This window comes from Mycena indigotica, assembly GCF_014461135.1.
Source record: "Mycena indigotica strain 171206Taipei chromosome Unknown Mind.scaff0005, whole genome shotgun sequence".
NCBI classification, from domain to species: domain Eukaryota; kingdom Fungi; phylum Basidiomycota; class Agaricomycetes; order Agaricales; family Mycenaceae; genus Mycena; species Mycena indigotica.
Window position 1 is genome coordinate 3,165,524 of NW_023503004.1, and position 27,908 is coordinate 3,193,431.

The following is a 27,908-nucleotide window of genomic DNA, read 5'->3' on the forward strand; positions in this document are numbered from 1 at the left end:
AGACGCCCATGGATGTTGATAGCGCTCCGGTGCCCGATACAGCGCCCGGCGAGACTGGGAGTACGCCTGGAGGAGAGGATCAAGCGGTCCAAGCATAATCCGGGCAAGCTAAGAAGGGATGAAAGGCGTCGTATAGAGCGGGAGATCAGGCTGGGGGCGCCGCGAATCTGGGCCCTTTCGCGTTGGGATCTTACGAAATCTCCGTGAATGTAACGGCGCCTACGATGGTTGAGCAATCCTCTGCGACCAACGAGGAGGAGCCCTCTCTGTTATCGCCCGACCAAACTTCCTTCATGCTAGGGGCCCACACTCTAACGCTACCGGGTCATGAGAATGTAGAGGATTCACAGCGGATTCCGTTGAACCTCGCTTCTCCTCTGCCGGCAACGTCGTTGGCGCCCAGTGCTGAGGAAGTGGCGGCTTTCCTGGATAGCATAGGGGGACCTGCCCACGAGCCTAACCGCGAATCTGTGCCCATGCTCCAACCTGCGATCCCTTCCGTATCAGTGACGGCCGCGGCGAATCAAATAATCGTGGACGGAGTGGTGACGCAGCTTCCAGCCCATCCGTGGTTTAACGCGGCTTTCGGCACCCCCTTCGATTGCTACGGAGGAGTCACGCGATAGGTCGGCACCGACGGATTCTTCTGTCGACAACGTGGCAATGGAAGTGGATGACCCGGAATCGAGAACGACATTGGAGGGCATAGCAGCCTCGGCTCCTTGGGCAGCATCCGTGCTGGGGAGGACACAAGACAACAGCGGAAGCATATGAACGACTCTTCGTCGTGGGGGGCTCTGTGACGGGTATACCTGCGGTACCTACGGCTAACGACTCAGAATCGCTCTATCAGATATCGAGAATCACCTGATCTTCAGTAATTACATCAGCCATCAGTTTGTAACAGTAAACGTGACCACAGTCACGCAGCAGCAATCTTAACCAAAGTCCTCATTCTTCTTGTGTCTCGTCTTCGTCTCGCCTCTTTCCCTTCTCGCGGCCCCGTCCCGACTGCCTGAGTACGCACCACTGCTCCCTCCCGCCGTAGGTTACGGGTCAGCTCGCGGACAAACATTGGATTCCAATGGTTGTCTGACTATCATCATCATCTCTTCTCTTCCCTTCCGCCCAGCGTAAGCCCCTCGAACCACAGTGTCACACTGAAGTACTCCAAATTCTTATGGTCAGTCCAAATCTCGACAGGGTGCGCGGCGCCCTCGAGGAAGTGTCTATACTCCTCGAGTGCGCGGATGATCGCGAGCATCTCCTTGTCGTGGATTTCGTAGTTGCGCTGGACATCATTTAAGCTTTTGGAATAGAATGCTACAGGATGCCACTTCCCGTCCGGGGCGGATTGTGAAAGAACCGCCCCCGTTGCATAATCAGAGCTGTCCGCCTCGAGTCGGAAAGGGCGTGCGTCATCCGGAATCGCCAGGACCGGTTCCGAGGTGACTGCGTCCTTGATCGCTTGGAACGCGGAGGCCTCCACGTCGCCCCAAGTCCACTGCTGGTCCTTCTTGGTGAGCACGAAAAGAGGGCGCGCAAGGGTCGAGAAGTCCCGAATGAACCTGCGGTAGAAATTAGCGAACCCAAGGAACTGCTGAATGTCCTTCTTGTTTTCTGGAGTCGGCCAAGCGGAGACGCCTGCGACCTTGACGGGGTCCATTTTCGACGTGGTTGTGGGAGATGATGACTCCAAGGTACTCGATTGACGATTTTTCAAAGTCGCACTTCTCCGCTCGGAGGTACAACTTGTGCTCTCGGAGTCGCCGCAAGACCTCCTGAACGATCTGCCGGTGTTTCCGGAGGTCGGAATGGGCGATCAGGATGTCGTCAAGGTAGATCATGACATCTCCGGAGAGGATGAGGTCCTGGAAAATGTCATTCATCATCGTCTGGAACGTCGCAGGGAGAGTTCGTCAGCAGGCCGAAATACATCACCAAGGGCTCGAACAGGCCTCGGTTAGTCCGGAAAGCCGCTTTCCACTCGTCACCTTCCTTGATCCGGACGTTGTTGAAGCCCCAACGGACATCGAGTTTGGTGAAGTAACGAGCGCCTTTGAGCCGGTTGATGAGGTCGTTGATCAGCGGAAGGGGGTACCGGTTTTTGACAGTCATCGCATTGAGAGCACGGTAGTCCTGGACGAGCGGAGTCCGCCGTCCTTCTTCTTGACGAAGAAGACCGGAGACGCCATCGGAGACTTGGAGGGCGAATCCGGCCCGTCGAAAGCCCTTCCTCGATGAACGCGTCGAGCTCGCGTTGCTCGAGGGGCGAGATGGGGTACACCTTGCAGTTGGTGGGCTTAGCGTCGGGGACGAGTTCAATGGCGTGGTCCCAGGCTCTCCGTTCCGGTAGCGTATCGAAGGACTCCTTGTTGAAGACGTCCTGGAACTCCTTAGCCCAGTCCGGGATTTCGGAGGGCGGAGGGGCAGAGTTCCTGGCAAAGGCTTCGGCCAGGCGCTGTGAGACAGTGCTACCTACGCGTATCTCCTCCGAGGGACGAAACGAGGTGTAGAAGATGCGGTCACCATCATCAAGCTGGTCATCCTCGTCATCCGAGTCCGAGTCCGGTGTCAGATCAGGCAGGTCGGAATCGAGACCAGAGTCGGAATCGTCTCCATCCTCAGGGCCAGAGAGGTCTATAGTGCAAACCGAGGGGAACGGGCCGGAGCGGAGACGTTTCTGAGCGACCGGAGTCGCCGCAACTCGGTCCGTTCGACACTCCTCCTCGCGGCAGGTCGAGCAATTGCAGGGGACACCGTGTCATCTTGACCTCCTTGGTTTCCCAATTGATCTCTGGGTTGTGTTTCCGCAACCAGGAGTACCCCAGGATGAGGTCTTGCTTGCCAAGATGGGTGACGGCCAGTTGAACTCGTTCAGCATGGCCTCTGTAGCGCAGGACCAAGTCCGCAATCTGTTTGATGGAGCCGGCATCATTAGGGGTGCCGTCAACATTGAAGACCGGGATCGGCTGATCAAGAGTGCGGACCGGAATGCCATTCCGAGCGACATAGTTTGTGTCAATGAAGTCAGAGGTGGCACCACAGTCGACAAGCCCAGAGAGCGAGAGCTTCAACACACTGGTGGTGGACTCGAGCTCCAACGGGAGGTGGAGGGAGTTCGCCCCAGGGGTAGCGGTAACAGTGTACTGCTTGGGCAGTTTCTTTTCCCAGGCAGTGAGGCGGCGAAGGACGATGACCGGAGTCACAGGCGGAGTCGGAGACAGAGTCGAGGCGGGGGGCAGGAGAGGGTGTGTCTTTCGTTTCGGGCTCATTGTAGGGCAAGGAACTGCATTTATCATACAAAGAGGCAAAACGATTTATAGACGCGAACGAGGACACACCGGTACTCGTCGCGGGGACAAAATCCTCTCCGGCCATCAACTCCGCTACCGTCTCCGGCAGGGCAGCTGTGTCCGTGTAGCGGGCGATCAACTCCGCTAACATCTCGTCACCGAGTTGTTGGATCACCTCGTCAAGGATGTCCATCGAGCGGACATCGGTGGGGAGGGGGCAATCCCGGGCGAGATGGTTTGGGTCGCCGCACCTGAAGCAGGCGCGACGAGGGGCACCCCGAGCCCTGGTGTGATCCAACTCCATAGGGATGGGAGCTGGAGGTGCCGGAGCAGGGGCGCGGGCCGCGGGTGGCACGACCAGAGCCACCGGGCGGAAAGGGCCGGAGCCGGGATGCAGTTGACCGGAAACGGAGTCCGAATCAAACCGCCAGGCGTCTTGGAGGCGGCTGACTTGATCAGCTTGGCCCGGACCAGGGCCTCGTATTGACGGAAGGCCTGGGTGTGCCAGCTGAGGTAATCCCGGAGGTCCGGGGGGTCGTTCGAGGACGTGATTCCATTGTTGATCAAGGGGTCAAGTCCGTGGCGGAACTTGGTCACCTTGACCAGCGGGTCTTCGAATCCGGCGAGGTCCATCAGGTCCTCGAAGTCGTCAGTGTACTGGTAGACATCCTTTGTACCCATGTGATAGGCGGAAGTCTCCAGCTTGGAGAGAGCGTGATCTTGCTCGTTCTCCTCGACGAACCGGAGTCGAAACTCGGAAACGAACGAGCCCCAGGACGGAAACGGAAACGGGGCTTTGCTTCCGTGGTGCTCCGCCCATTGCTGAGCGGGTCCTTCTGCCATAAACGACATGGCATAGCGGACGGCCTTTTCCTTGCTCGCCTCTCCATTGACCACAAAGGCCTCAGGGGCAAGGCGGGCGCAGGTGCGGACCGCGTAGAGGAATGCGCGGCCGCGTTTCCAATCGCCGTTGAAGGTGAACGGGGGGTTTGGTCGCAAGACCAATTTTGAGGCGAGGTTGATGTCGCCAAAAAGGGCTTCGGAGTCGCCCTGGACCGGAGTCGGAGTCGGAATCGACGTCTCCGGCGATTGTGTTTGGGGTCCGCCAGCATTATTAGCGGCGGCAGCGGCAGCGGAAGCCTGGTTGGTGAGTAAAGCAAGGGCCTCAGTTAGGCTATCGATTTTCGCCTCGAGTGAGTCCAGCCGGGCATCTGCGGTAGGAGTGACTCCGGACGGCATGACGGGTGCGGGGACCACAGGAGCAGAGGAGGAGGGGACAAGTGGCAGGGGCGGTGACGAGGGCGGAACGGACTCATACTCCGAGCCTGAGTCAGCGCCGAACCTGGCAATCTTGTCCGGTTGATCCTGTAGAGAGTTTCTTCTGCTGTAAGGGCAACCCCGGAGGCCTGAGATCAAGGTCCTAGCAGGGGAGGATCCAAAGCATGAACATTGGTAAGCGAATACAAATGAAGCTGACCTAGCAGGGGAGGATCCAAAGAGAAGAAACTCTAAGGGTCCGCCTGCTAGGGAGCTGACTATATACTGCTTGTCCGTAGCTGCCGCTGTCGGGCACAGAAGGCTTGGGTGGCGTCGCAGGCGAGGTCCCAGGGCGACCGTCGGGAGGGCGTTGACGGATCGGTGATTGTGCGGGCGAGATGGAGGGCCGGACCGGAGTCGGAACTGGAATCGGACCGGAATCGGGCGCGTCTCCGGGCCGAAAGGGAGGTTCCCCTGACAGGATGTAAGCCAGAGTGGTGAGGAAAAGTGGGCCACAATATTGAATAAATTATATTCTCTCTCATGATTCATCTTTCCTATATATATTTATAAGCAAGCAAACTTGAATATCAGGTTTAAGTAGTGTTTTGCTGATATCCTGGAACTGCATTCCAGGTTTTGAGCCTCACCCAAATATTTTCCAAAAAGGGAATTTATTTTCAGAATATATTTGTTACAATTTTACAATATTGCCCATCATTGCCTGGTTGGAACACTGACAAGCCAGATCACTGACAAAAATACATAGAAAGTGAAGCAAGGTCTTAGTCTCAGGCGCAGGCGCCAGAGGCCCTTGTCTAATAGTCCATTACTAAAGTGGCTAGAATACATCATCATAATCCTGACTAAGCGTACACGTGCGTCTACTTTTTCGATGCTCGCGTCGTCGTCGTCGTCGCGTGTGTCGGCACTCCGTTATACTAGCCGACTGCGCGGTCTGGCAACTATAGCGGAAGCTCCTGTGCGGCGCTATGGGGGACTCAAAGACCAAGACCGCATCTTCACCAACGCGTATTGTCGACATGACCATGGAATCAAGGGGGCCAAATCCCGCGGCGACTGGCATCGAACGAAAGATATATTGCTCAAGGGCGACTCTTGGATTATCCAGACCATCAAGGATTCGGGTTTGCGAGGTCGCGGTGGAGCTGGATTCCCAAGTGGACTGAAGTGGAGTTTTATGAATAAGCCCAATTGGCAGGCAGATAAGAGGTGTGTCGTCCCGCTTTGGTTCTCTTGCTTTAAACTCATCAAGAAAAGACCGAGATATCTGGTCGTCAACGCTGACGAAGGCGAACCGGGAACTTGCAAGGACAGAGAAATTCTACGTGGCGACCCGCACAAACTTGTTGAGGGCTGTCTTGTAGCTGGCAGAGGGATGAACGCCAGCGCCGCGTATATCTATATCCGTGGAGAGTTTGTGCAAGAGGCCGCTCATCTTAACCAGGCCATAGCAGAAGCCTACAAAGACGGTCTCCTTGGACCAAATGCATGCGGTAGTGGCTACTCCTTCGATGTTTACGTTCACCGTGGCGCCGGAGCGTATATCTGCGGCGAGGAGACTGCACTCATAGAGAGTATCGAGGGCAAGCAGGGCAAGCCTCGTCTCAAGCCTCCCTTTCCCGCTGACGTTGGTCTTTTCGGCTGTCCGACCACGGTGGCCAACGTTGAGACGGTAGCAGTTGCGCCTACGATCTGTAGACGTGGTGCTTCTTGGTTTGCAGGATTTGGGCGAGAGCGCAACCAAGGCACCAAGTTATTCTGCATCAGTGGCCACGTTAACAACCCCTGCGTTGTCGAAGAGGAAATGAGTATTCCACTTCGAGAGCTCATTGAAAAGCACTGTGGGGGTATCCGTGGGGGATGGGACAATTTACTCGGCATCATTCCTGGCGGCTGCTCAGTTCCCGTACTTCCAATCCAAAAATGCAACGAGGTTCTTATGGACTACGATTCACTCAAGGATGCCCAATCTGGTCTAGGAACCGGGGCAGTTATCGTCATGGACAAGTCGACTGATATCGTTGCTGCCATTGCACGGTTCTCTTCATTCTACAAGCACGAATCCTGCGGTCAATGTACACCTTGCCGTGAAGGGACAACTTGGATGATGAATATGATGAATCGGATGGTGGAGGGACGCGGTCACAAACGGGAAATTGATATGCTTTTAGAACTGACGTTGGTTTTTCGTTTTTTACCTTTTCTCGTGACTAACTAAAATCTCTTTTAGCAAACAAGTCGAAGGGCGGACTATCTGTGCATTGGGCGATGCAGCAGCTTGGCCGATCCAGGGTTTGATGCGTCACTTTAGACCACAGGTCGAAGCTCGCATTGATGCTTTCCGCACTCAACACGGTTCTGTGGGTTTTGGTGGTCACCTTGCGAGTGAAGTTGATGATACTCTCGCACTTCCGGATAATCTTGGTGTTAGACTTCCCGTGGATGCGCCAGCCATTGTGTAGCAGACACATTTTATTCAGAATGTTTTTTCGTAGTGACTAGCCCCATGCTGCTGTCGTGCTGTTACACCAAGTTAAAGACTGCCGGACTTGGCGTAAAATGCGAGTGTACTACCTGTAATTGACGATCAAATGTCCATCCGTGCAAAACGACTGTTGAACTCGATTAACAGTCACCATGATGAAGGGCGTATGACAGACTTTGAAGAGATTAGACACTGTATCATCCGGCGCTGGTGAGAAGGCGAGGTTAATGTAGGTGAACTGTGGCTTGTTGAGCACCAGCTGGGGGGACGCGAAACGAGGAGGAGTGTGTGGTACCAAGGGATCGCCTGCCTTCCAGCCCAATTCTTTGCGTAAGAACTGGATGACAGCCTGAAATCGGTTGGAAGCTGTGATTTTATAGAAGTTTTGCTTCATGATGGGTGCATTTCCGACAGCCTTAAAGCGGACGACGACTAGAAGAACAGGTAGTGAGAGTCTATCGAGCCGCGTGAACGGCAGCTAACCCTTGGACGGGTCGCGTTTCTTGTATGACTCGAGAGCAGCCAAGGCCTCTGGGTTGATATCGACGATAGGCCATGGTCTTGCTGTCCCACCACCACTCGTCACATCGGTGTCTACATCCATGAGGGTCGATCACGTCATCTAGATTTCAAAACCATGCAAAGTTGTGATCCCATTTCCTTCGTACATCATGGAAGCCTCCCCACTCACGGCTCTCGTTCGAATCATTGCCTCTTGTGTGCAAAGCATCGAGCAAGCCTATGCGAAACAAGGCATTCCATATCCAACGCTCGATGCCCCGTTCCAACCATCTGCTCTCGATCTTGACCCCGCCCTTCTACAAACGGCCTCTCTTATCGTAGCAGCGGCTGACCAGCTCATAGCCACTGTTCGCTCTCCAATGCAGACACTTCAGCTGTACTCTGGAAGCATGCATCTGACCTCTACACTTGGTTTTGTTGTCGACTCCGATGTTCCGGATGTCCTCTCCAATGCTGGGCCCCAAGTGCGTAGTTGTCATCGCGGCAGATTCTTATTCCAACCAGCACTAGGGTTTGCACGTCAACGAGATCGCTGCTGCCACTGGCGTCGACGCAGACCACCAAGGTATAAATATCCCCTCTGAATGAATGCCGGAAATAGTAAATTCCGTTTATGCAGCCCGCATCTTGCGCTTCCTTGCGACGCGCCATGTGTTCAAGGAGATCTCTCCCAATACCTTTTGCAACAATCGTATTTCGTCGTTACTGGTAAAGGCAAAATCTCTTGCAGAAATCAAGGCAGAGTTAGCGCTTTCACTCAATTTCCGACGTGCACTCACTTGAGAGCTTTTAACAGTCCGGAAGCAAAGTATGATGGGGCCCCCCTTGCAGCCGTGGCAGCCAGCATGTGCGCTCGTTCTTGTCCTCAAAGTAACCAAAGCCGCTTACTATTGCTTCAGCGGGGACGAGTCACTCAAGTCGAGTGCCTATCTTTCCGAGTTTTTGCGCCAGCCAGGAGATAATGCATCACCTTTCAATATTGCCTATAACACCAAGAAGACCATGTGGGAATGGCGCCAGGAACCCCAAAACGTCTGGCGTGCTCGTCGCTTCGCTGTTGGTATGAAAGGTGGTGGAGAAATGTTTCCGACGAGCATCTTTACAGAGGGTATTGATCGTGGTTTTCCTTGACGAGACGAGTTTAAGCATCGCTACAGGTATCTCCGGCGACAAGCTACCGAAGGATTCTCTAGTCGTTGATGTGGGAGGGAGCGTTGGTTCAGTTACCCTCAAGTTGGCTGAGGCATTCCCACATCTTCGTTTCGTGGTCCAGGATTTGCACAAGGAGATCACAGAGGGAGAAAAGGTTTGCCTGGAATTTGCCATCCTTCAATCTTATCTGACTCCCTCGTCCAGTTTTGGGCAGACTTGAACCCAACAGCCATTGCGAATGGGCAGGTAAAGCTCCAGGTTCACAATTTCTTCGAGCCACAGCCTGTGGAGAACGCCGCAGTCTACTTCATGCGGGTCATCATCCACGACTGGCCGGATTCCAATGCAAAAAGTATTCTGGCCAACACCAGAAAGGCGGCCGGGCCCCACTCAAAACTTGTCTTGTTTGACCTTGTAATGCCATACGCTTGCCCAACTGCAGATGCACCACCAGTACCCGCACCTCTCCTTGCCAATCTTGGCGTCGCGGGTGGCGGCTTCGTGACTGCGTTGGACCTTGAGGTATATTTTCTCAACCTTCAGACTTGTTCATTCAAATTCGATAGATGATGACCGTTTTCAATGGTAAAGAACGGACCGTAGATCAGTTCAGAACTCTGGGTGAAGCAACAGGATGGAAGTTGGAGGAAGTCAAACCAGGAATGCTGTTTGCCTTTGTGTTTTCGGCGATTTGATACGGGAATCAATGTTAACATTCATTCGGCAACCGGTGGAGGTGCATTAACTAAATTTTGAATACCAAGAAATTCGCAGAAATTCACGGTTTGAGCATTGGTGTACCATGGAGCTGCAGGGGTCCGTTAGTTGATGAGATCATAGCGCGCCAATAATAGACGATACGTTGACTTCGTTTCCCTCCCATAGTGTCCTCCAGCCCTGGCCCCGGTGCAGTCATGGCAAATCGTTGTATTTTGGCGACTTCGATATCTTCAATGTCGTCATGACGATCTGCCAACCATGACCGCGCATCTGCAACCAGAGCACGAACGGCAGTTTCCGAGGGATAAGCACGTTGTCTTTGCTCTAGCGAAAAAAATGGATGCATAGCACGCGAGATGGCCAGCCATTCAGCATCGTACGCCAGCCGAGGTGGGTCATACTTTGCTGATGTGGGGATATCAACCACCTGCAATGTTTAGGTGAATGATGATGCAGGCTCGACAAAGAATGAACCTCAAGATGTTGGCGATTACCACCACATTTGTCAAGCGCGAGGAAGTTGGTCGAATGTTGGGGTAAGTTTCTAGGTGGTGCAATGACTTCGTCGTCTAGATCAGAAAGCGCGATTTCGTCTGGGTTGGTTGGCAATGCTGATATCGACGCCTCATCCTTGACAGCGTTCATAGCTTCGGCTGGTTGTTCGTGGACGACGCGGGCTTCGAAACGCGTGTGTAAATGCGCGGCAAACCACCAGTCTGGTTGAAGGGTGCGGAGAAGATTGAGTAAAGGGGGTGATCCAAGCTTTCCTGTTCTAATATCATCTGCAAGGAAACCTTTACGTTTGAGAAGTCCAGGTAAATCACCGTGCTCTGTGATCTTCTGCGGCCAGTCGTGCGATAGGAAGACTTGTGGCCGAGGAGTCAGCTATTCGACGATGAACGTAGAGGTTGGAAGGGAAAGAAGATTAGTTACCAGAGATAATTTACGGAACGCATGTTCACGAATATGATAGACACTACGAAGCGTGCTCCGATCATAGGGGAGGGTTTCAAAGTAGCCTGGAAGAAATCGGTCAGTGTTTTTACCTCTTTACAGTAGGCAGACTCACCGCGAGAATAGTCGGTCGGCTTGAATATTCCCGAAGCGCCGGCAATTCTGATTTCGTTCACGCGTACACATCCAGCTGCGCCGAGGTAGTACATGTTGGGAGCAAGCCATCCGCCGTGATAGAGCTCCCACATGTAGTTGGACGCTTCATGGTTGCCACCGATGATGATGGTTAGAAGAGGAGCGAGTTTCTCGCCAGTGTAGTACTTGTGGAACCCCCCGAGTTGCTTGTATTTATCTGGCACGGCCATGCACTGAAGGTCTTGGTGGTTCCGCATTGCTTGAAAGTCGCCACAAATCAGAAGAAGATTTACTTTATAGCGATTTCGTGTCTCCAGGTCGCGTATACGAGCATAGATTCCATCGAGCTCGCCGTGACAGCAGCCTTGGATTGCCACTCGCATCATGTTCGAGTTGAGCTGAGCGTGAGTGTCACACACAAAGTCTTCTTTTGTCTTTCCTCAATGGACGTTGAAGAGCGCGATGAAAAGAAAGCCTTTGAAGATGCTCCGGACGACCAAATGCCTGACCCAGACGAGACCTTGATGCTAGACCAAGGTGACTGCATTGTTAGCTTTTGCACTTCTGGACTTGATGAATGTCTATATCTAGGTCATGGCAGGGTCTGGCTCGTCAAAGTGGTCATTTTAACGTGCTATTTTCTTCTCTCAACATGCCACTCAGATTCCAAAATTCCTCCTTGAACGTTGGGCTGCAGTCAATGCAGAAGATATCCATCTCGCCTCGATCCGCGTCTACACCTACCCTGATGGACGTCATCGCATGTTTTTGTTCCTACCCCCCAACATCGACCCCAACTCGAAGCAAGCAATCTCAGCTCCACAAAGACCCAACTACCCTCAATTTGCCCACACGACTTCATATTCTATTGATGGTGGTGCAGAACCCGATTGCTATGAACTCGACATGGTCAACGACAACGTTGAAAATCAGGTTGTCATCGCAGAACGCCCGAAAGACTCTAGTCTCAGCATATCAAGCTCAACGGCAGCTACTACGGCCAACACACGAGCACGGACTACTATTCTGACAGGACGCATAAAACACGACTGTAATTTGCGCCCAGCACTCTCTTCTAGTTATCGTCGGCAGATGCGTGACCGTCATATCAAGTATAATACGCCTCAACGACAGATTATGCGTATCGAGGATGCGGGGGTTGCGGGTGGTCGTGGTGGCATCAACCAAATGACGAGTGGTGTTGGCGTTAACGCTGGCGGTGGCTTCAGGGAACTAGTGGTGCGCTTTTTAATCAATATCTGGCAAATACTCACCATGGTCAGAAAACCAAACAAAAACCGGCTAAAGGTCAATTTGAACGCATGGCGCGTATTCCCCGGAACCAGCTGTTGGACCTTATTTTCGGGCTATTTCGGGAACAGCCTCATTGGGGAATCAAGCCATTGCGCGAACGAACCCAGCAACCAGAGGCATATCTCAAAGAAGTCTTGTCGGAAGTCGCATTCCTCAATCGGGCTGGCGAGTATGCTTCTATGTGGGAGCTGAAAGACACATTCAAAGATAATTCTGTACGTGGCTTGCCCTATTTAGAACCAGTGGTGACCTTGGAATGCCAGCAAAACCTGCCAGAGTTACCGAGGGCTGCTGGGCTGATATCATTCAATGATGTGAAGATGGAGGAGGGAGTTGAGGAGGAGGATGACGAGGATGAAGATATGGAGGAAGTAAACTGAGTCTGTTGTACACACATATAGCTAGCATTTCTACTCTAAAGCATGTAGTTACCAGAAATAGAAATCCCCTAATTTTACATCATCGAGTCACATTTGGATTATTTGGATGTTCTCTCATCGATTGCTTCTTTCTCTTGGACGACGACCTTTTAGTATGACTTCACTGGAAGAGCAAGTTTCAACCCAGAAAGCCCTTTTCAATCAACTCCGGTCATCGAATGCGGAGCCATCTTATCTCGAGGCGGCCAAAAAGAAACTCGGTGAACTGCAAAAGTCTCTAGCACAATCCAAGGCTGCGACAAACGCGTCCGGTGATGATGGAGGAAAAAAACGCGAGCGTTTGCTGCTAAAGACTGCCAAGGTGTGTTGTTTGGAATGACATCTCTGCCCGTGTTAAGGCTAAACGCAAGCTTACAGGGCACCCGCGACTTTGGTCCCGCAGAGATGGCTTGCCGAGAAAGTATTGAGCGCACGGTTAAGGATTGCTTCAAATCCTTCGGTGGGAGCTGTCTGGACACACCCGTCTTCGAGCGCAAAGACATTTTAACGGGAAAATATGGGGAAGACGCGAAACTTATTTTCGATCTGATGGACCAAGGAGGGGAACAACTGGCACTCCGATATGATCATACGGTGCCACTCGCTCGATACCTGGCCATGGCTGGGGGAACGAGCGCACAGTCAAAAATTTGGCAGGTCGGCAAAGTCTACCGCAGAGACAATCCCGTCATGTCCAAAGGACGCATGCGTGAATTTTCACAAGCAGTAGGTCGTCTTTTTCGTCTTTGGATCCTCCTCAGATTCAGTAAAGGACTTCGATATTCACGGTTCATGGGACCCAATGATTCCAGATGCTGAGATCATCAGTCTTGTCTGTAATGTTCTCACCAAGCTAAATGTTGGCGAATTTACTATCAAGGCGTGTTATGTGCCCTTCGTCCTCGAATCCTTACGTCTGACACCATCTGAACAGATAAATCACCGTAAAATTCTAGACGGCATCTTCGAAGTCTGCGGTGTCCCAGCGGAAAAAATTCGTTCAATATCGTCCGCCGTGGACAAACTTGATAAGGTAGTGGTCATCTCATTGTCTTGTCTCTTTAACCTTTTCTAGTCACCTTGGTCCGAGGTGAAGAAGGAAATGACGGCGGACAAGGGACTGGATGAAGCTGTCGCAGATGAGATTGGAGAATATGTCAAGTTGAAAGGTATGCCAAATGCTCTCTCAATGTGCCGTACTAATACGTTGGTTAGGCGGTCCGGCTCTCATCGACCAGTTGTCTGCTGACCCGAGGTTGGCGAACAATGCAAGCGCTCAACAAGGACTCGCAGACATGACTCTCCTCTTTTCCTTCTTGAAAGCATACGACGTCGTTGACAAGCTCTCATTCGATCTTTCTCTCGCCCGTGGGCTAGACTACTATACTGGAGTTATATATGAAGCAGTTGTCGCAGCGTCCGCTCCACCCTCCTTCGATGCATCCACCACCACCCCAAAACCAAAAAAAAACAAAGCAAACCCCGATGAAGAAGAAGAAATTGATGAATCGCAAGTCGGCGTTGGGTCCATCGCCGCAGGCGGTCGATATGATAATTTGGTCGGAATGTTTACGGCCGCTGCAGCAGCGGAGGGTAAAAAAGCCCCAAGCATACCGTGTATCGGAATCAGTTTCGGACTCGACCGAATATTCGCCTTACTTTGGCCGACATGGGTTGAACGAGGTGGCCGGACAAAAGAAACGGTGGCCTATGTTATGTCAGCGGGAGACGGGTTGTTGGAGGAGCGCATCAAGCTGGTCAAGGAACTGCGGGAAGGTGGAATCCAGGCCGATTTTTTGGCCAAGAGCAAACCCAAGGTCAAGCCGCAATTCGATGCTGTTGAAGCTGATGAGGTCCCGTTTGCGATCATCATTGGCGTTGACGAGGTCAAGCGCGGCGAGGTCAAAGTTAAGCAGCAGACTTGGATGTTTGTTGACGGGCAGAAGAAGAAGGTCGAGAACAAGGACGACGGCAAGGTTATCCTGCGTTCAGAGTTGATTACATGGCTCAAGCGAACGATGGAGACACAATAGAAGTTGCTTCGTGTGGTAAATGGAATATACGGTTGTGAATTCAAGTTGGAAGGTAAGGTATCGTTCCAAGTCAATAATGAGGGTGCAGCTTCTCTGTCGGTCACAGTAAGTTACCTTATCATGCACCAATAGGCACCAATTCCACTCACCTTTGCTCATGAACTGTCTGTTATATATTGTACGCTCCCATCCTTTTCCAAGACGAGTTTAGCCCGCGGCTGGAGCCAAGGTGGCGTCACAATCGTTGGTGGAGACGGACATCTCTCCTTCAGGCTGCTTAGACTTTTCTTGGACTTTCTGGGACTTGACCGGCCAGCGTCCTGCGCAGTTTTCGCTTTGCTAGGTATGCAGCCCATCAGCCTTTAACTGAAAAGTATTTAAGCAAAGCGAAGGAGATAAGTAGTAGATGACCCACAGGCAAAAGAGCTGGCAGTATTCGTAGAGGGCAGAAGATCTTCACATTTTTGGACTAGCGTTGACTCCTAAGTATCTCAAACATCTGATGGGATAAAATATTTCTCCCTCACAGCAATTGAGCAAGGAGTTAGAGCAAAGTTAGAGACTAACTTAGAGTCGCTGTGATCAACAAACTGAATGAACTGGAAATGGTTTCTTGACATGTAATGAAAAGATTGGAGGAACTATGGAGTAGCTTATATGTCAGCATTCTGAAGGTACTACGAGGTCGAGAATAAAGGTTTCCGTTTTGTGTCGAGTCCAAAGCATTATTTACAGCCCTTTGTGTAAGTACTGTTTCGGCGGTAAGTTGACGCACATAACATAGCATAATATTAATTACTGTAGTCTGTAGAGATCTGTGACATCGATCACGTGTCAACTACTCATCTCCCTTCTTATCCAACAAAAAATCCAGCAATGGCAACAGGTTGGTGTCTGTACGCATCGTTAACAGCGACCCGACTAAGACTTTGTTCAATAGGTGGTGGCGCGTCTGGCACGAAATTTCGGATGACTCTTGGTCTGCCAGTGGGAGCTGTGATTAACTGCGCAGACAACAGCGGCGCAAAGAGCTTGTTTATCATCGAGCCTTTCGGATTTGGCGCCCATCTAAACAGACTACCCGATGCTGGTGTTGGCGACATGGTTGTGGCCAGTGTTAAAAAGGGCAAGCCTGAGTTGCGCAAAAAGAGTGTGTAGTCTTGTTTCTCAACGGCGAAGCCTAATGCGGTGGATAGCGATGCCTGCTGTGGTGATTCGTCAACGAAAGGCATGGCGGCGGAGGGACGGCGTATTTCTCTACTTCGAGGTATAGTCTCCAGGAATTCCGTATCACTCCTAACACTTATCTCTCTTAGGACAACGCTGGTGTCATCGTCAACCCGAAGGGTGAGATGAAAGGCTCTGCGATCACCGGTCCCGTCGCGAAAGAATGTGTACGTTCACATCCCCTCTTATCCAAGCAACTTGTTAATTTTTATTCTCTTAGGCTGACCTTTGGCCCCGTATTGCGTCGAATGCAGGAACAGTAGTCTGATATTTTCCTTATGTCGTACCATGAATCAACTATGTTCCAAATGCCACCTATACCCTCGCCAAGAAGCCCATCCAAACAACCTGGGTCGCTGCCTCGAAGAGCAAGAAGCCGATACGTCTTCGTCGTTGTCGAGGAGGTGGTGCAGTGGCATATGGGTCGGCAGAGGCAGCACGAGAGGCAGCACTAGGCAAGATTATAGACCCTAAAGATCGTAGCTGTGGGCATATGAGAAATTGCCCCAATGACGGTGGACGGCTTACAAGGAAGAAGGAGTTGGCGGCAATGAAATAGACGGAGGTCACCCATCCCAAAGTTCGACCCAAGTTGAGAAATCCGGTCAGAATGATTGCGATGACGCTGACTCGGGGTGAACAAACAGCTGCTAGCCAGCAAAGAAAATTTACCCAACAAATTTATAACCCGCGTATGCAACAATGTCGACTGATTGACTGGTGCTCTGCACGTTCAAAAAATAGCAGCCTAGCAAAACGACGAAAAAGTCAAGTATCAGCACCATGATCGCACGGCTCGCAGACTCTCCGAGCACTTGAGGTTGGAAACGGGCAGTCACTCCCGAGTAAAATGCCGAGAGCAACACATAAGTGACAAGCGCCATAACTTTGCAGGTATTCATTAGACGAAAGAACAGAAGAAGAAGAAAGCGTAACACACCTGGAATGTACAAATCCGGACTGTTGAGGTCGTCCCTCGGCGTCAGATATTCCGTCTGCCCAGCATCGGTTCGGTGCGACTTGCGTCCCCATTGTTTATGGCTCCACGGGAAAAGTAAGACGCGTAACTTTCGTATCACATAAGAATTAGACACGTTAAAGTGTGGCTTGACACGTGTATTAGGGAAGACGCCGCCCCACTACCAAAGGATAAGCAAAGCTCTGTCGCAGACAGACAGAGCTTCCTTACCGTTCTTTGAACATAGTCTTGACCAGCTGCTACAGCACTCTGACCTAGCTGCATTCCAAATTGAGCAGTCGCATCGTTTACTCCCCAAGCTCCAAATTGCGGCTGAGCAAACATGGGAGGGGGTGGAGGCATCTCGCCATGTTGGTGGGAGTTTTGAAAGTGTGAAGCATAGGCGGGAACAGGTGCTGGCTGATAATTTTGCGACTGTTGTGGTGCGGGACCAGGGGATGACGAAAAACGTTGGTAACCTTGCGGAGAGCCAGGCGTCGAAGGAGGCTCTGGAATAAAAGTGGGGTAGTTCGGGACAGGATGAGCCAATGGTACAAAGGGGGGACTATTCCTTGCCATGAAGGAAGATGCAAACTTGGTCGAGATCAACGATACTAAAACTACTGACTACGTAATAAAACGATCAAGAGCACTCCGTGTGCTGGACTCGTTGACTCCTTTGCTTGCCCTCTGCTGTTTCTCTTGTTTCTGTTTTTCCAACTTGGCTCGGATTGCGACGGTAGTCGGGTCGATGACATTCTTGCGATGCTTCCGTAGATATCGCTTCAAGCTCTTGTTTTTGCCTCGCATTTTCTTCCGTTGTTTTTCTTCGGGGGTGCGCTTGGTCCCATCCGGAGCGAAGTCATCGGGATCAACCACTTCTGTCTCATCTGCCTTTCCCTGAACCCGGAGACGTTCTATTCGAGGGAGTCTGGCAAATGGTACCGATTGGGAGCGCTTGCTGTCCAAAGTTGTGCCATGCGTAGGCGCAAGGGATCCGACAAACTCGGGATTCAATGTGATCATATCTGGTTGCAACTTGTCAAGGAGGCCTTTCACCTCCTTCTCACGACGTGCTTTGCTGTTCTCGAATGGATCCGCCTCTGTCGAGTCGAAATTCGGTTCTCCAGCACCTGGTATCAAGATGCTAGACAGACCATCAACGTGGCCAACGGTTAACACGTCATGAAATGGTGCAAAAGCCACTGAAGTCAATGGTCTGTGGGGGAGTGGGTGGGTGAGGTATAGTGGCGGTTGGGTATTGCCGTGTATGGGTTTTTGTATAGTGGGTGATGCGTAAACCTGGGGTTGGATTAGTCTGGGTTACTACTCACGGAAAGAAATGTTGTGGTACGTTGACTGTGCCTCCACTTGCGACAGCAAGAGATCCTCGCTCACTCCAATTGATTTCGGCTGGCCCACCTCGACTCGACCATTCTCGGACCGCACCCTTCCAATTCCTACAATCCCAAACTTTAACGATGCTGTCGCGTCCTGCGGTTGCCATATAGCGACCCCCAGTACTGGGGTCAACCGCCACACTGCAAACAGGGCCGAGGTGAGCCAGTAATTGCACGGCTGGGTGGGGTAAATTTGGCGTCCAAAGTGTTACACATCCATTCGAGTGACCCAAATGGATAACAGCGTTATGGAGATTCTGGGTCATCGCATGACAGGCCCCGAGTTTGGTCCTGTGTTCCACGAGCAGTTGTCCCGTCGACGTGTCTTGATATTTTAAATATCCAGCATTCCCCTAGGGAAATGGTTCAGATGTGCAACAATGGACAATGGAAACAAGAGCTCACTATGGTGGCAAGCAACCAATGATACGGAAGGAATTCAATTCTCGTGGGTTCAATGTGCGACTTGAGGCAATGCAACTCAACACCGTCCCGGTCATAGACGTAAACGTACTTGTTTTGCGCAATGGCAAAAAGGGAATGATCTTGGAGGAAACTAGTGAATCCATGTGAGAAAACAGTTGCCCAAGGTAATCCAACGCTTACGTGATATCGCGGCATGTTTCTTGTAGTTGAAGTTCGGCGTGAAGAGTCCCAGTCAGCCAGTCGAATGTTGCAGCATGCCCAGAGTTTCCAACGATGGCGAGATGCCGACCATTTCGGGTATATCTGAAGCGGTATGGCCCTCCGTCTAGTTTCCACTCTTTTCTCCCTTGTGCAGCCTGGCCACCTGCGCTCACCTCGATTTCCGCTTGCGCAACTCGCCAAGTGCGTTCCAATTCCCCTTCCACCTGTATGAGCCCCGTGTCTTCTAAAAGTAGCAGCTCTGCATCCTCAGCAAGATGTTTTGCTCGCGTTGACTGAGCAGAGGTGCGGTTGAGCTGCTTTCGTAGCTTTGGGTTTGTGATATGCCTAAACCCATTTTGGTCGTGATCAGTTTTGTCTTGCAGAGATCGTGGTATAGCGGAGTTATGCTTTATTGAATCTGCAGTTTTGTCCTGGTGGTTTATTTTGCGTCGTTTGCGGCGTTCGTTGGCTTTGGCGATGAGAGCGTCCATTACTGTGTGACGTGCGTGATCAAGTTTTTTTGGCTCTTCTCCAATTGCAACTATGGCGGAGTGGGATCTCACACAACGAATTATGCCGCACCTGGACCGCCATCTGGCTTTCCCACTACTGGTTCATCTTGCCGAAACGCCACTTTTTGCGGTGAAGGACATTCAGCTTGCGCAGTATGAACTTGCCAAAGGGACCAACATGCTCGACTATGCTGTCAACCTCTTCCAACAACTACATCCTGATCAAGACGTCCCTCCTGGTACGCTGTTACCACTTCCTTAGTTTCCGATTAACCTATATCTCATGCAGAATTCGAGGAAAAACGACGCAACACGTTATTAACTCATGAACGCCTGCGAGATGAAGCACAAGCCGTGCTTGATGTAATCGAGAATCCAGACGTCGCTCAAGCGCTTCGCCAGGACAAAGAACACAACCTCCAGTACTTGAAAGATAACTACAATGTGCGCGATCTCTGCCTTCTGATTTGTCTACCTAATTCCAACCCACATATAGCTAACTCTCGAACAAATTACGGCTCTCTATCATTTTGGGCAATTCCAGTTTTCATATGGGTTTGTCTCTGCTCATCAGACTCAATTCTGACACTCAATGAGATATCTTTGTAGCAACTATAGTGGTGCTGCCGACTACCTTTATCATTTCCGTGTGTTGTCAACGGATACTGAGCTCAATACCTCCGCTCAATGGGGAAAGCTTGCCTCAGATATTCTGTCCGGTAAATGGGATGCCGCTCTCCAAGAACTCGACACGCTTCGAGATTCGATTGACTCTCGAGCACTACCAGGACCTGCTATCAATCAGCTACATTCCCGGACGTGGTTACTTCACTGGTCACTATTCGTCTATTTCAACCACCCATCTGGTCGTACCCTTCTCCTCGAAACTTTCCTGTCCCCCGTCTACCTCAACACAATCCAAACGGCATGTCCATGGATACTACGTTACCTAGCTGCTGCCGCTGTCCTCTCCCGCTCCCCTCCGCCAGGTGCCTCCGCGCGTGTGCGCTCTGCCATACGTGAAATCATCAAGGTTGTTCAAATGGAGGAGTACCAATATCAGGACCCTGTCACCTCGTTTCTAAAAGAGCTCTACCTCGAATTTGACTTCGAGGCTGCTCAACAGCAACTCAGTCTCGCAGAGCAGGTACTTAGCGATGACTTCTTCCTCAATGATTTCACCGCCGACTTCCTTGACAACGCTCGTTATCTCATCAGCGAGGCCTATTGCAGAACCCACCAAAAAATCGACATTCGTGATCTTTCCCAACGACTAAATCTCTCAGCCGATGAGGGTGAAAAATGGATCGTGAATCTAATCCGCGAGTCACGAATGGGGGCTGACGCTAAAATTGATTTGGACAAGGTATTTGAATCGACTCTTACATGTTACTTGGCTTGACACACTCTCCAAAGAATGTCATCGAGATTTTCCGGCCAGCAGCGCCAGTATATCAAGCTGTCATCGACAAAACTCGCGGTCTTCATTTACGGACTTCGGGTTTGGGGACAGCCATCTCTCGAATGGGTGCTGGAGCGCTCCCAGTAACTGAAGCTGTTCGTTGACGGCTTTAAAAGTACAACTACTACATCTGTTCTGCAACAACAAGCTTTTTGCGCTCTGCTTTTGGCTTGCTTTCACCTTGTCGTGTATGCTTCCTTCTCCGCTCCTCTTTGACTCTTTCGGCATCAAGCATAGTCCGTTTGAGTTTCGCCGCTTGGTAAATCGGTTTAGGAACATGTCGACTGCGAACCACCTTGCCGATTTGTTTGTCCATTTTCCAGCGTTCTTTGAGGGCATCTCGATATTCAATTGCCGCGCGCTCTCTGCCAGTGATGATCCCGAGGCGCTCTGACGCATTGGCCTTCCATACCCGAACGTTGCCATCGTCAGAACCTGAAAGCACAAACCGAGCATCATGCGTGAAAAGAGCACACGAAACACTTTTTTGTCTACGTTAGCCAACTGTAGGAGTCAATCATGAGACTGACTAACCGTTGCATTCGTTTTGTGTGATATACCTCTGATCCCTGGCCCCGTCCTTCCTTCCATATCCTCACGGTCCGATCCCAGCCACCACTCACAAATTCGAGACCAGTGGGAGCCCAGTCGCAGCTCATCGCTGCTGCAACGTGACCCTTGTAGATTTGTGTAGGTTTACCGAGATTCCGAACATCGAATGTGTAGAGATTGTGGTCTTCGGACGCGAGCAGGACCGTTGTTGGAAAAGTCGGCGACCACGATAGGTCGTTACTGCTCATAGCCATGACCACTCGCCGCTCCGCCTTCCCAGTTCGAATGTCATATAAGGTAAAAGTGCGGTCAGAGCCGATGCTGCCCAAAACTGATCTCTCAGCAAGGTTGAACCGTACAGCAGTCACTGTTTCGGTGGAGGTAGGGAAAGTGAGGTTGGATATTGGAAAGGTTCTTGGGTGTCGGATAAGCAGGCAACACCAGTCTAGCTCATAGAAACACTGACTTGGTTTCGTCCCATAATTGTATTGCATTCGAGGCGGTAACGAATTGCGAGTCAGAGTAATGGTGGTCGATGCAACTACGAGAAAGTTAGCCAGAGAAGGATGAAATGGTAACGAACTTGAGAGGAGCTTTGCTAGTGAAAACAGATAACGGCTTGTCGTCTAGACTCTCCACACTCCACAACTTGATAGTGGCATCCGTACTGCAGCTGAACAATCGGCCGTCGCGTGAAAAACACAGACCCGAAACCTTCTTGTTCTTTTTATGCGCTTGCGGTAGATGCAGCAGCTTAGTTCTTCGTGCAAGATGGTGAACGACAATTCCTATGAGTTTTTTTCCGTTATCCGAGCAACACGATTATGTGCACGCACCTCCGTCCCAGCTACCACTTGCGACAGTTGTGAGCTCGCCTGGTTGTTTCGCCATTGCTTCCACAGGCCCAACATGACCTTCCAGACTTGCTATAAACGGCTTTGCAAACATTCGATCCATTTTGGCAGCGTTCAAAGCTCGCGTGCGCTCTCGAGCTCGGGCAAATGGATGCATCAATGGATTGAGATTCCTTGCCATCGGAGTTGGGTCGCCAGGCCGTTGTGGAAGATGACTCGCGAGGTCATGTTGGAGAACGCGAATTTTCTGGCGACAGGCGTGAATAGACTTGTCGCAGACGGTCAAAAAAACTAGCCATGTAGGTGAAGGTCTAATTTAGGTTGTGATGTGTGACATGGGTGATTACTACATCTAGAAATTATCTATCGACGCCTCTAATCAATGTCCATTTCAGACGGCCCAGATGCTTCTTGTTCGGGTTTGGGACTCGAATTGGCTGCGGGGTCAGGCGTGTCCTTGCCACTTTGAGGTGTCTGCGTGCCAGGAGTTCCTCCAGGAATAACGGGCGGCTTGGGCTTAGGCTTTGTTAGAATCGGAGTTGCGAAGTAGATCACTTCGTCTCTCTTCTTCTCGATATCGGCGCTCTTGAGCACGGGGTCGACATTCTTGGGACTTTCTGCCTGTCGAACAATCTGGTCCTCCAACCATTTCTGGATCGTCGCAACTTTCTCAACCACACTTTGCTTGTCCTTCTCGTCGATATGAGCATATTTCTCCTCTCCCGATGTTGCTTGCGCCATGTATGAGTTGAGCGTTTCCCGTAGTTGAGCAATACTGCTTTGTCGCGACTCGGATTCACGGTAACGGATCGTGATGGGATCGCCAAGGACCTTGAGGGCATCAAGACGACTGACATAAGCAGATTTAGTGGCATCTTCGCCCTCTTCCGTGTAAAGCCAATCTTCGGATTCTTGAAGAGCTGAGAGCAGCTTGGACTTCTCCTCCGCCTTGACAAATGATGCATATCGATCATCAAGTTTGCCGCGCATATCGTAAACATATTCTTCCAGCGCATTTTTACGGTCCTGCAAAAGAAAAGAAGGTTCAGCATAGATCCAAAGAGAACGAATGGGTTCTGACCTCCGTGTCCATCACTAGTTTATCGGCACTGTGCATAGCGTTCTCTTGCTCTCGCCAACCTTCCACTATTGACTTGTCGAGAGAAGTGGAGGCGACAACGAAGGGTATCTCCTTCTTCTTAATCCTCCTCTTTTTCGCGACTGGCGCGGCAGGCTCCCCACCAGCATCCACATCCATTGGCGCAGCCTCTTCTTCGATACTCTCCTCGACATATGCAGACTCGAAAGAAACCACCCCATGCTGGTTAACCCTCGTTTTGACGCGAACACAGGTCGAGTCACCATTGGCTTCAGCTGGGACCTCTTTGACAGTAATTCGACCAATCCAGGGGTTGGTAGCGCCAGGAAGCCCAGCAGGGTCGGCATAAACGGCCTCTATGTCGAAAGGCTCGCGTCGGTAAAAAGTCAACGCTTTAGTTGATGGAACTTTGTCACCAGGTTGGAAGACAGTGAGCTCTGTGTCTTCTTCTGGATCGGAGGGGGAAGAAACCCATTGAACCTTGACTGGGTAATGGGTGATGTCTTGCATATGGAACTCCCGCACTCGGAATACGGGAGATAGCATGGCGCAGCAGAAAGTGGCACCTCGAGCTACGGCTTCATCTTGATTGAGGGTCGTAGACAACACTTTGCCAGCGAAAACTTCCTGGATCTTGGCACGAACGGCAGGGACACGAGTCGAACCGCCAACGAGTTCAATAGCGTCAATTTCGTCCAATGAGAGTCCAGAATCGGCAAGAGCGCGTTTGAGGGGGGCCGTGATACGGTCGAGGACCGGTGCGACCAGCTCTTCCAGACTTTCCCGAGAAAGTTTGGATGCAGCGTCGATATCGTTCATGATGGACTCGACGTTTATGGGGGCGTCAGCGTTCGCAGACAAGACCTTTTTCAGTTTCTCGCAACCTGCTGCCAACCGAAAAGTGGCTTTAGGGTTGGAGAGGACATCGATTTTATATTTCTCCTTGAATTCGTTTGCGAAGTGGTTGACCAACGCGAAATCGATGTCACGGCCACCAAGATGACGATCGTATGCGGTACTTTTAACGACCAGTTGACCTTTTGAGAATGCGACGACAGCCACAGAAAGGCTTGAGTGACCAACGTCGACGAACACAACGTGCCGAGGATTCTCTGCTTCTGGCAGGTCGGATTTGGTGATGCCATAACCAAGCGCAACCGCCGTGGTATCGTTGATAAGGCGTAGAGGATTGAGTCCAGCAACAGTTGCAGCGTCGAGGAGAGCTCTACGCTGGACTTCTGAATACCATCCCGGAACAGCGATAACAATGTCCGTCACGCCAACTTTCAGTTCAGCAGAGGCAATGTCACGCAGTTTTCCAAGGTACATTCCAACCAGTTGAGTGGCAGAGAAACTTTGTCGTTCGCCCACATAACTGACCTGTTGTCGTTAATTTTCACTTAAACCAAAATGCTATTATTTGTTCACTCGCCTCGACCCCAACGCTGCCTTGAACATCCACAAGGCTTGCGTTCAAGAACTTTTTCTCGATCTGCTGAACATCTGGATCGTTGACCGTGCGACCGATGAGCCGCTTCAGAGAGCCGATGGTGTTCTTGAAATTAGAGGTTTCCTGTGTCTTTGCCGATTCGCCGATCGAACGTTGTTTTGGGCCAAACGCCACCAGAGAACTGAGAAGGGAGGATAAGTTGTGTTGTACGCGACGACCAGAGCCAGGACGCACGGTGTTGCGCGGTTAGAGACTTCGTTGGTGATAATATCGATGCCTCGATGCCTTGCGACACCAATCTGAATGTTCGTTCAACACGAATCGGCAAGAGAATGGACTGAAGGACTGACTTTCGAGGCAAGCGTGCCAAAGTCGACGCCGACAACAGCCATTTTCTTAGAACGCGTGTAGCAAGGAAAAAAAGAGCCTTGTAAGGGTGGGCGATTTGGCCGATATAAGTAGACGTTGGAAGAAAGAAGAAATTTGGCGCGGCAGTGCTGTCATCACCTAATCACCACCTTCTACCACATTCTGGGATCTTCTACAAGAGATCTACCCATAATCTCGAGTTCGGAGAAGAAATTTTATTCTGAATCAACTCCCGGAGCGTCGCGATGAGAAGAAGATGTGAAAAAAAAAAACTGATCACTCAAGAATCTACAGTATTGAATGAAAAAGAGAATTCAACTCTCGACCTGGGAGTCGAACCCAGCTTTCGCGCGCGGAGAGTACAATGACAGGCGCGTGTACTAACCGATATACTAGTCGAGATTACGTTGAGTAAGCTTGTAATATGGCCAATACTTGACGCCATCTCGAGCAACTAACTACGAATTACTTCACTTATTCATCCTCCGAAAAGCAAAACAAAACGGGCAACATTTATGACATTGATTTTGTTGTTACAACATACATGAACACAATCTTGTTGTTTCAAACTTCCCCAGATTTTTATGCCTATTATTTGACTATTATTTTTTAGAGCCTCGACGCAGGAATGCTACTCGCCTTGACATCGAAACGATCCAAGTTAGCGACCTTGACCCATGCGGCTACAAAGTCCTTGACAAATTTATCATTTCCGTCGGCCTGGCCGTACACCTCGGAGACAGCACGGAGTTCAGCCTGTGATCCAAAGATAAGGTCGGCTCGAGTGGCAGTGAATTTCTTTGCTCCAGTGTTGCGATCTGTGCCTTGGAAGAGCTCATTGTCGGTGCCAGTAGGCTTCCATTCAGTGTTGAAGTCGAGGAGGTTGACGAAGAAATCGTTGGTCAGTTTGCCAGGGCGTTGAGTGAAGACGCCGTGTGCGGAACCATCCCAGTTGGCGTTGAGGACGCGGAGGCCGCCAACCAATACGGTCATCTCCACTGCAGAAAGGGTGAGCAAGTGGGCCTTGTCAACGAGCCAATCTTCAGTGCGTGCATTGGAAGCTTTTTTGGGAGGGAGGTTGCGGAAACCATCGGCGAAAGGTTCGAGATAAGCATAAGACGATACTTCAGTCTGTTCCTGTGTTGCATCGACGCGGCCAGGGGTGAAAGGAACTGGGATGCCAGCTGCCTGTTCGACCGCTGCAGTGCCGGCGAGAACGATGAGATCAGCGATCGAGACAGGTTTGCTAGACTGTTTTTGGACGCTTTCTAGAGCGGCGAGGACTTTGGGCAGCTCAAGATGCTTGTTGGAACTCCAATCCTTAGCGGGAGAAAGGCGGATGCGAGCGCCGTTGGCACCCCCACGTTTGTCGGTGCCACGGAAACTGGAAGCCGAAGCCCATGCAACACGAATGAACAACGCGGGATCGATACCGGTAGCGAGGATAGCTTTCTTCAGGGAAGCGACATCGCTTTCGCCGAGCGCGGGCCCGGTGGCGGTAGGGAGAGGGTCTTGCCAAAGGAGGTCCTCCTTCGGAATTTCGGGGCCGAGATATCGAGACTTGGGACCAAGGTCACGATGGAGAAGCTTGAACCAAGCACGACCGAAGGCATCAGCAAACTCGTCGGGGTTTTCCAAGAAGCGGCGGGAAATCTTCTCATAAATCGGGTCATATCGAAGGGCCAGGTCAGAGGTGAGCATGGTAGGGAGTTGCTTCTTGGAGGGGTCAAAGGCGTGAGGAATGATAGGCTCAGCATTCTTGGCGACCCACTGGTTCGCACCAGCAGGGCTCTTCGTCAGCTCCCAGTCGAATTTGAAGAGGTACTCGAAGAAGTTGTGGCTCCACTTGTTTGGTGTGCTTGTCCAAGTAACCTCTAGACCACTGGTAATGGTGTCTTGTCCCTTTCCTGTCCCGAAGCTGCTGTTCCAGCCCAGGCCTTGCAGTTCAATCGGTGCACCTTCCGGCTCTGGGCCAACGTGGCTTGCAGGACCAGCGCCGTGCGTCTTCCCAAAGGTGTGACCACCTGCGATAAGGGCTACAGTCTCTTCATCGTTCATGGCCATGCGACCGAAAGTAACACGAATGTCATGACCAGAAGCAACCGGATCCGGTACCCCATCCGGGCCTTCGGGGTTGACTGATGGTTGAGAATTAAGAGGATGAACTCGTACAGAAGTCAACTTTTCTTACCGTAGATGAGTCCCATATGAGCAGCACCAAGAGGTTCCTGGAGCTTGTAGGAATGAGCTTGCGCCTTGTTGTCGACGTCCATGTCTGAACTCCCTTTGGCATATCGAATATCGTTCCCGAGCCAAGTGGTCTCCCCTCCCCAGTAGGTTGCCTCATCGGCTTCCCACGTGTCAGGTCGGCCACCAGCGAACCCGAAAGGCTTGAAACCTTGACCAATATCAGTTGGTTTCTTGTGAGTATTTTCGCCCCATCTTACCCATCGATTCAAGAGCAACATTCCCAGTTAGAAGAAGAAGATCGGCCCACGAGATCTTGTTGCCGTACTTTTGCTTGATGGGCCAGAGAAGGCGACGAGCTTTGTCGAGGCTGACATTGTCTGGCCAGCTGTTGAGGGGTGCGAAGCGTTGTTGCCCCTGTCCACCACCTCCTCGTCCATCAAACACACGATAAGTACCTGCACTATGCCATGCCATGCGGATAAAAAGGCCGCCATAGTGACCATGATCTGCTGGCCAAGCCGGGTTACTCTCTGTCATGAGAGCGGTGAGGTCCTTCTTGAGAGCATTGTAATCGAGCGACTTAAACGCTTCAGCATAATCGAAAGCTTCGCCGAGAGGATTCGTTATCGATGTGTGTTGACGAAGGATATTGAGCTTAAGCTTGAGGGGCTTTAGTTGAAGCTATGAATAGACGAAGACACATCTAACCTGCGTAGGCCACCAGTCCTTGTTGCGAGTGCCACCGCCAGCAGCATGGCCGGCTGGGCATTTACTGTCTCCAACGTTAAACTCAGTGGACATGGTGGTAGTGTGGTGGAAAGAGCGGAAGGTCGGATGACGCAAGGGGGTCAAAATCTGGGGTCTCAGTAAAGATCGCGACATTATTGGCTGGACTAG

The 27,908-nt window shown here is 51.3% G+C and overlaps 12 protein-coding genes across 12 annotated transcripts; 6 read left to right on the forward strand and 6 right to left on the reverse strand.

Moving 5' to 3' along the window:
* Nucleotides 1-5,448: 5,448 nt before the first annotated feature.
* On the forward strand, nucleotides 5,449-7,039 carry MIND_00602500 (NADH dehydrogenase [ubiquinone] flavoprotein 1, mitochondrial; the record flags this gene model as incomplete). The annotated part of the gene is made up of 3 exons (XM_037362780.1): nucleotides 5,449-5,786; nucleotides 5,835-6,755; nucleotides 6,808-7,039. The coding sequence occupies 3 exons, from the start codon at nucleotides 5,449-5,451 to the stop codon at nucleotides 7,037-7,039; spliced, it is 1,491 nt and encodes a 496-aa protein (XP_037220701.1).
* A 36-nt stretch (nucleotides 7,040-7,075) lies between these two features.
* MIND_00602600 (Ubiquitin-like protein ATG12) lies at nucleotides 7,076-7,675 on the reverse strand (the record flags this gene model as incomplete). Its single annotated transcript, XM_037362781.1, has 4 exons — nucleotides 7,546-7,675; nucleotides 7,238-7,494; nucleotides 7,152-7,189; nucleotides 7,076-7,097 (listed from the first exon to the last, which is right to left on the reverse strand). The coding sequence occupies exons 1-4, from the start codon at nucleotides 7,664-7,666 to the stop codon at nucleotides 7,076-7,078; spliced, it is 438 nt and encodes a 145-aa protein (XP_037220702.1). The 5' UTR covers nucleotides 7,667-7,675.
* Nucleotides 7,676-7,718: 43 nt separating this feature from the next.
* On the forward strand, nucleotides 7,719-9,431 carry MIND_00602700 (4-O-methyltransferase 1; the record flags this gene model as incomplete). The annotated part of the gene is made up of 8 exons (XM_037362782.1): nucleotides 7,719-8,048; nucleotides 8,095-8,149; nucleotides 8,204-8,327; nucleotides 8,381-8,431; nucleotides 8,484-8,692; nucleotides 8,742-8,890; nucleotides 8,941-9,258; nucleotides 9,303-9,431. The coding sequence occupies exons 1-8, from the start codon at nucleotides 7,734-7,736 to the stop codon at nucleotides 9,429-9,431; spliced, it is 1,350 nt and encodes a 449-aa protein (XP_037220703.1). The 5' UTR covers nucleotides 7,719-7,733.
* Nucleotides 9,432-9,452: 21 nt separating this feature from the next.
* MIND_00602800 (uncharacterized protein) lies at nucleotides 9,453-10,802 on the reverse strand (the record flags this gene model as incomplete). Its single annotated transcript, XM_037362783.1, has 5 exons — nucleotides 9,453-9,544; nucleotides 9,598-9,883; nucleotides 9,931-10,341; nucleotides 10,390-10,475; nucleotides 10,526-10,802. 5 exons carry the CDS (start codon nucleotides 10,800-10,802, stop codon nucleotides 9,453-9,455), a joined length of 1,152 nt encoding a protein of 383 aa, XP_037220704.1.
* A 174-nt stretch (nucleotides 10,803-10,976) lies between these two features.
* On the forward strand, nucleotides 10,977-12,239 carry MIND_00602900 (Transcription initiation factor IIF subunit beta; the record flags this gene model as incomplete). The annotated part of the gene is made up of 4 exons (XM_037362784.1): nucleotides 10,977-11,082; nucleotides 11,137-11,162; nucleotides 11,209-11,784; nucleotides 11,829-12,239. Exons 1-4 carry the CDS (start codon nucleotides 10,989-10,991, stop codon nucleotides 12,237-12,239), a joined length of 1,107 nt encoding a protein of 368 aa, XP_037220705.1. The 5' UTR covers nucleotides 10,977-10,988.
* A 106-nt stretch (nucleotides 12,240-12,345) lies between these two features.
* MIND_00603000 (Histidyl-tRNA synthetase) lies at nucleotides 12,346-14,311 on the forward strand (the record flags this gene model as incomplete). Its single annotated transcript, XM_037362785.1, has 5 exons — nucleotides 12,346-12,600; nucleotides 12,657-13,004; nucleotides 13,051-13,311; nucleotides 13,354-13,447; nucleotides 13,494-14,311. The coding sequence occupies 5 exons, from the start codon at nucleotides 12,346-12,348 to the stop codon at nucleotides 14,309-14,311; spliced, it is 1,776 nt and encodes a 591-aa protein (XP_037220706.1).
* An 834-nt stretch (nucleotides 14,312-15,145) lies between these two features.
* MIND_00603100 (uncharacterized protein) lies at nucleotides 15,146-15,806 on the forward strand (the record flags this gene model as incomplete). The annotated part of the gene is made up of 5 exons (XM_037362786.1): nucleotides 15,146-15,197; nucleotides 15,252-15,461; nucleotides 15,508-15,578; nucleotides 15,628-15,705; nucleotides 15,759-15,806. The coding sequence occupies exons 1-5, from the start codon at nucleotides 15,188-15,190 to the stop codon at nucleotides 15,804-15,806; spliced, it is 417 nt and encodes a 138-aa protein (XP_037220707.1). The 5' UTR covers nucleotides 15,146-15,187.
* A 47-nt stretch (nucleotides 15,807-15,853) lies between these two features.
* Nucleotides 15,854-19,014, reverse strand: MIND_00603200 (WD-REPEATS-REGION domain-containing protein; the record flags this gene model as incomplete). Its single annotated transcript, XM_037362787.1, has 9 exons — nucleotides 15,854-16,021; nucleotides 16,067-16,163; nucleotides 16,211-16,424; nucleotides 16,479-16,677; nucleotides 16,728-17,061; nucleotides 17,125-17,798; nucleotides 17,851-18,249; nucleotides 18,302-18,452; nucleotides 18,503-19,014. 9 exons carry the CDS (start codon nucleotides 19,012-19,014, stop codon nucleotides 15,854-15,856), a joined length of 2,748 nt encoding a protein of 915 aa, XP_037220708.1.
* Nucleotides 19,015-19,066: 52 nt separating this feature from the next.
* Nucleotides 19,067-20,601, forward strand: MIND_00603300 (Eukaryotic translation initiation factor 3 subunit E; the record flags this gene model as incomplete). Its single annotated transcript, XM_037362788.1, has 5 exons — nucleotides 19,067-19,274; nucleotides 19,325-19,479; nucleotides 19,532-19,590; nucleotides 19,645-20,401; nucleotides 20,452-20,601. The coding sequence occupies 5 exons, from the start codon at nucleotides 19,067-19,069 to the stop codon at nucleotides 20,599-20,601; spliced, it is 1,329 nt and encodes a 442-aa protein (XP_037220709.1).
* A 20-nt stretch (nucleotides 20,602-20,621) lies between these two features.
* On the reverse strand, nucleotides 20,622-22,202 carry MIND_00603400 (WD-REPEATS-REGION domain-containing protein; the record flags this gene model as incomplete). Its single annotated transcript, XM_037362789.1, has 6 exons — nucleotides 20,622-20,979; nucleotides 21,032-21,463; nucleotides 21,516-21,590; nucleotides 21,633-21,837; nucleotides 21,886-22,150; nucleotides 22,200-22,202. 6 exons carry the CDS (start codon nucleotides 22,200-22,202, stop codon nucleotides 20,622-20,624), a joined length of 1,338 nt encoding a protein of 445 aa, XP_037220710.1.
* Nucleotides 22,203-22,278: 76 nt separating this feature from the next.
* Nucleotides 22,279-24,934, reverse strand: MIND_00603500 (Heat shock protein; the record flags this gene model as incomplete). Its single annotated transcript, XM_037362790.1, has 5 exons — nucleotides 24,803-24,934; nucleotides 24,687-24,751; nucleotides 24,435-24,633; nucleotides 22,985-24,382; nucleotides 22,279-22,929 (listed from the first exon to the last, which is right to left on the reverse strand). The coding sequence occupies exons 1-5, from the start codon at nucleotides 24,842-24,844 to the stop codon at nucleotides 22,279-22,281; spliced, it is 2,355 nt and encodes a 784-aa protein (XP_037220711.1). The 5' UTR covers nucleotides 24,845-24,934.
* Nucleotides 24,935-25,430: 496 nt separating this feature from the next.
* MIND_00603600 (Catalase-peroxidase) lies at nucleotides 25,431-27,812 on the reverse strand (the record flags this gene model as incomplete). Its single annotated transcript, XM_037362791.1, has 4 exons — nucleotides 25,431-26,959; nucleotides 27,013-27,219; nucleotides 27,269-27,671; nucleotides 27,720-27,812. 4 exons carry the CDS (start codon nucleotides 27,810-27,812, stop codon nucleotides 25,431-25,433), a joined length of 2,232 nt encoding a protein of 743 aa, XP_037220712.1.
* Between the last annotated feature and the right edge of the window lie 96 nt (nucleotides 27,813-27,908).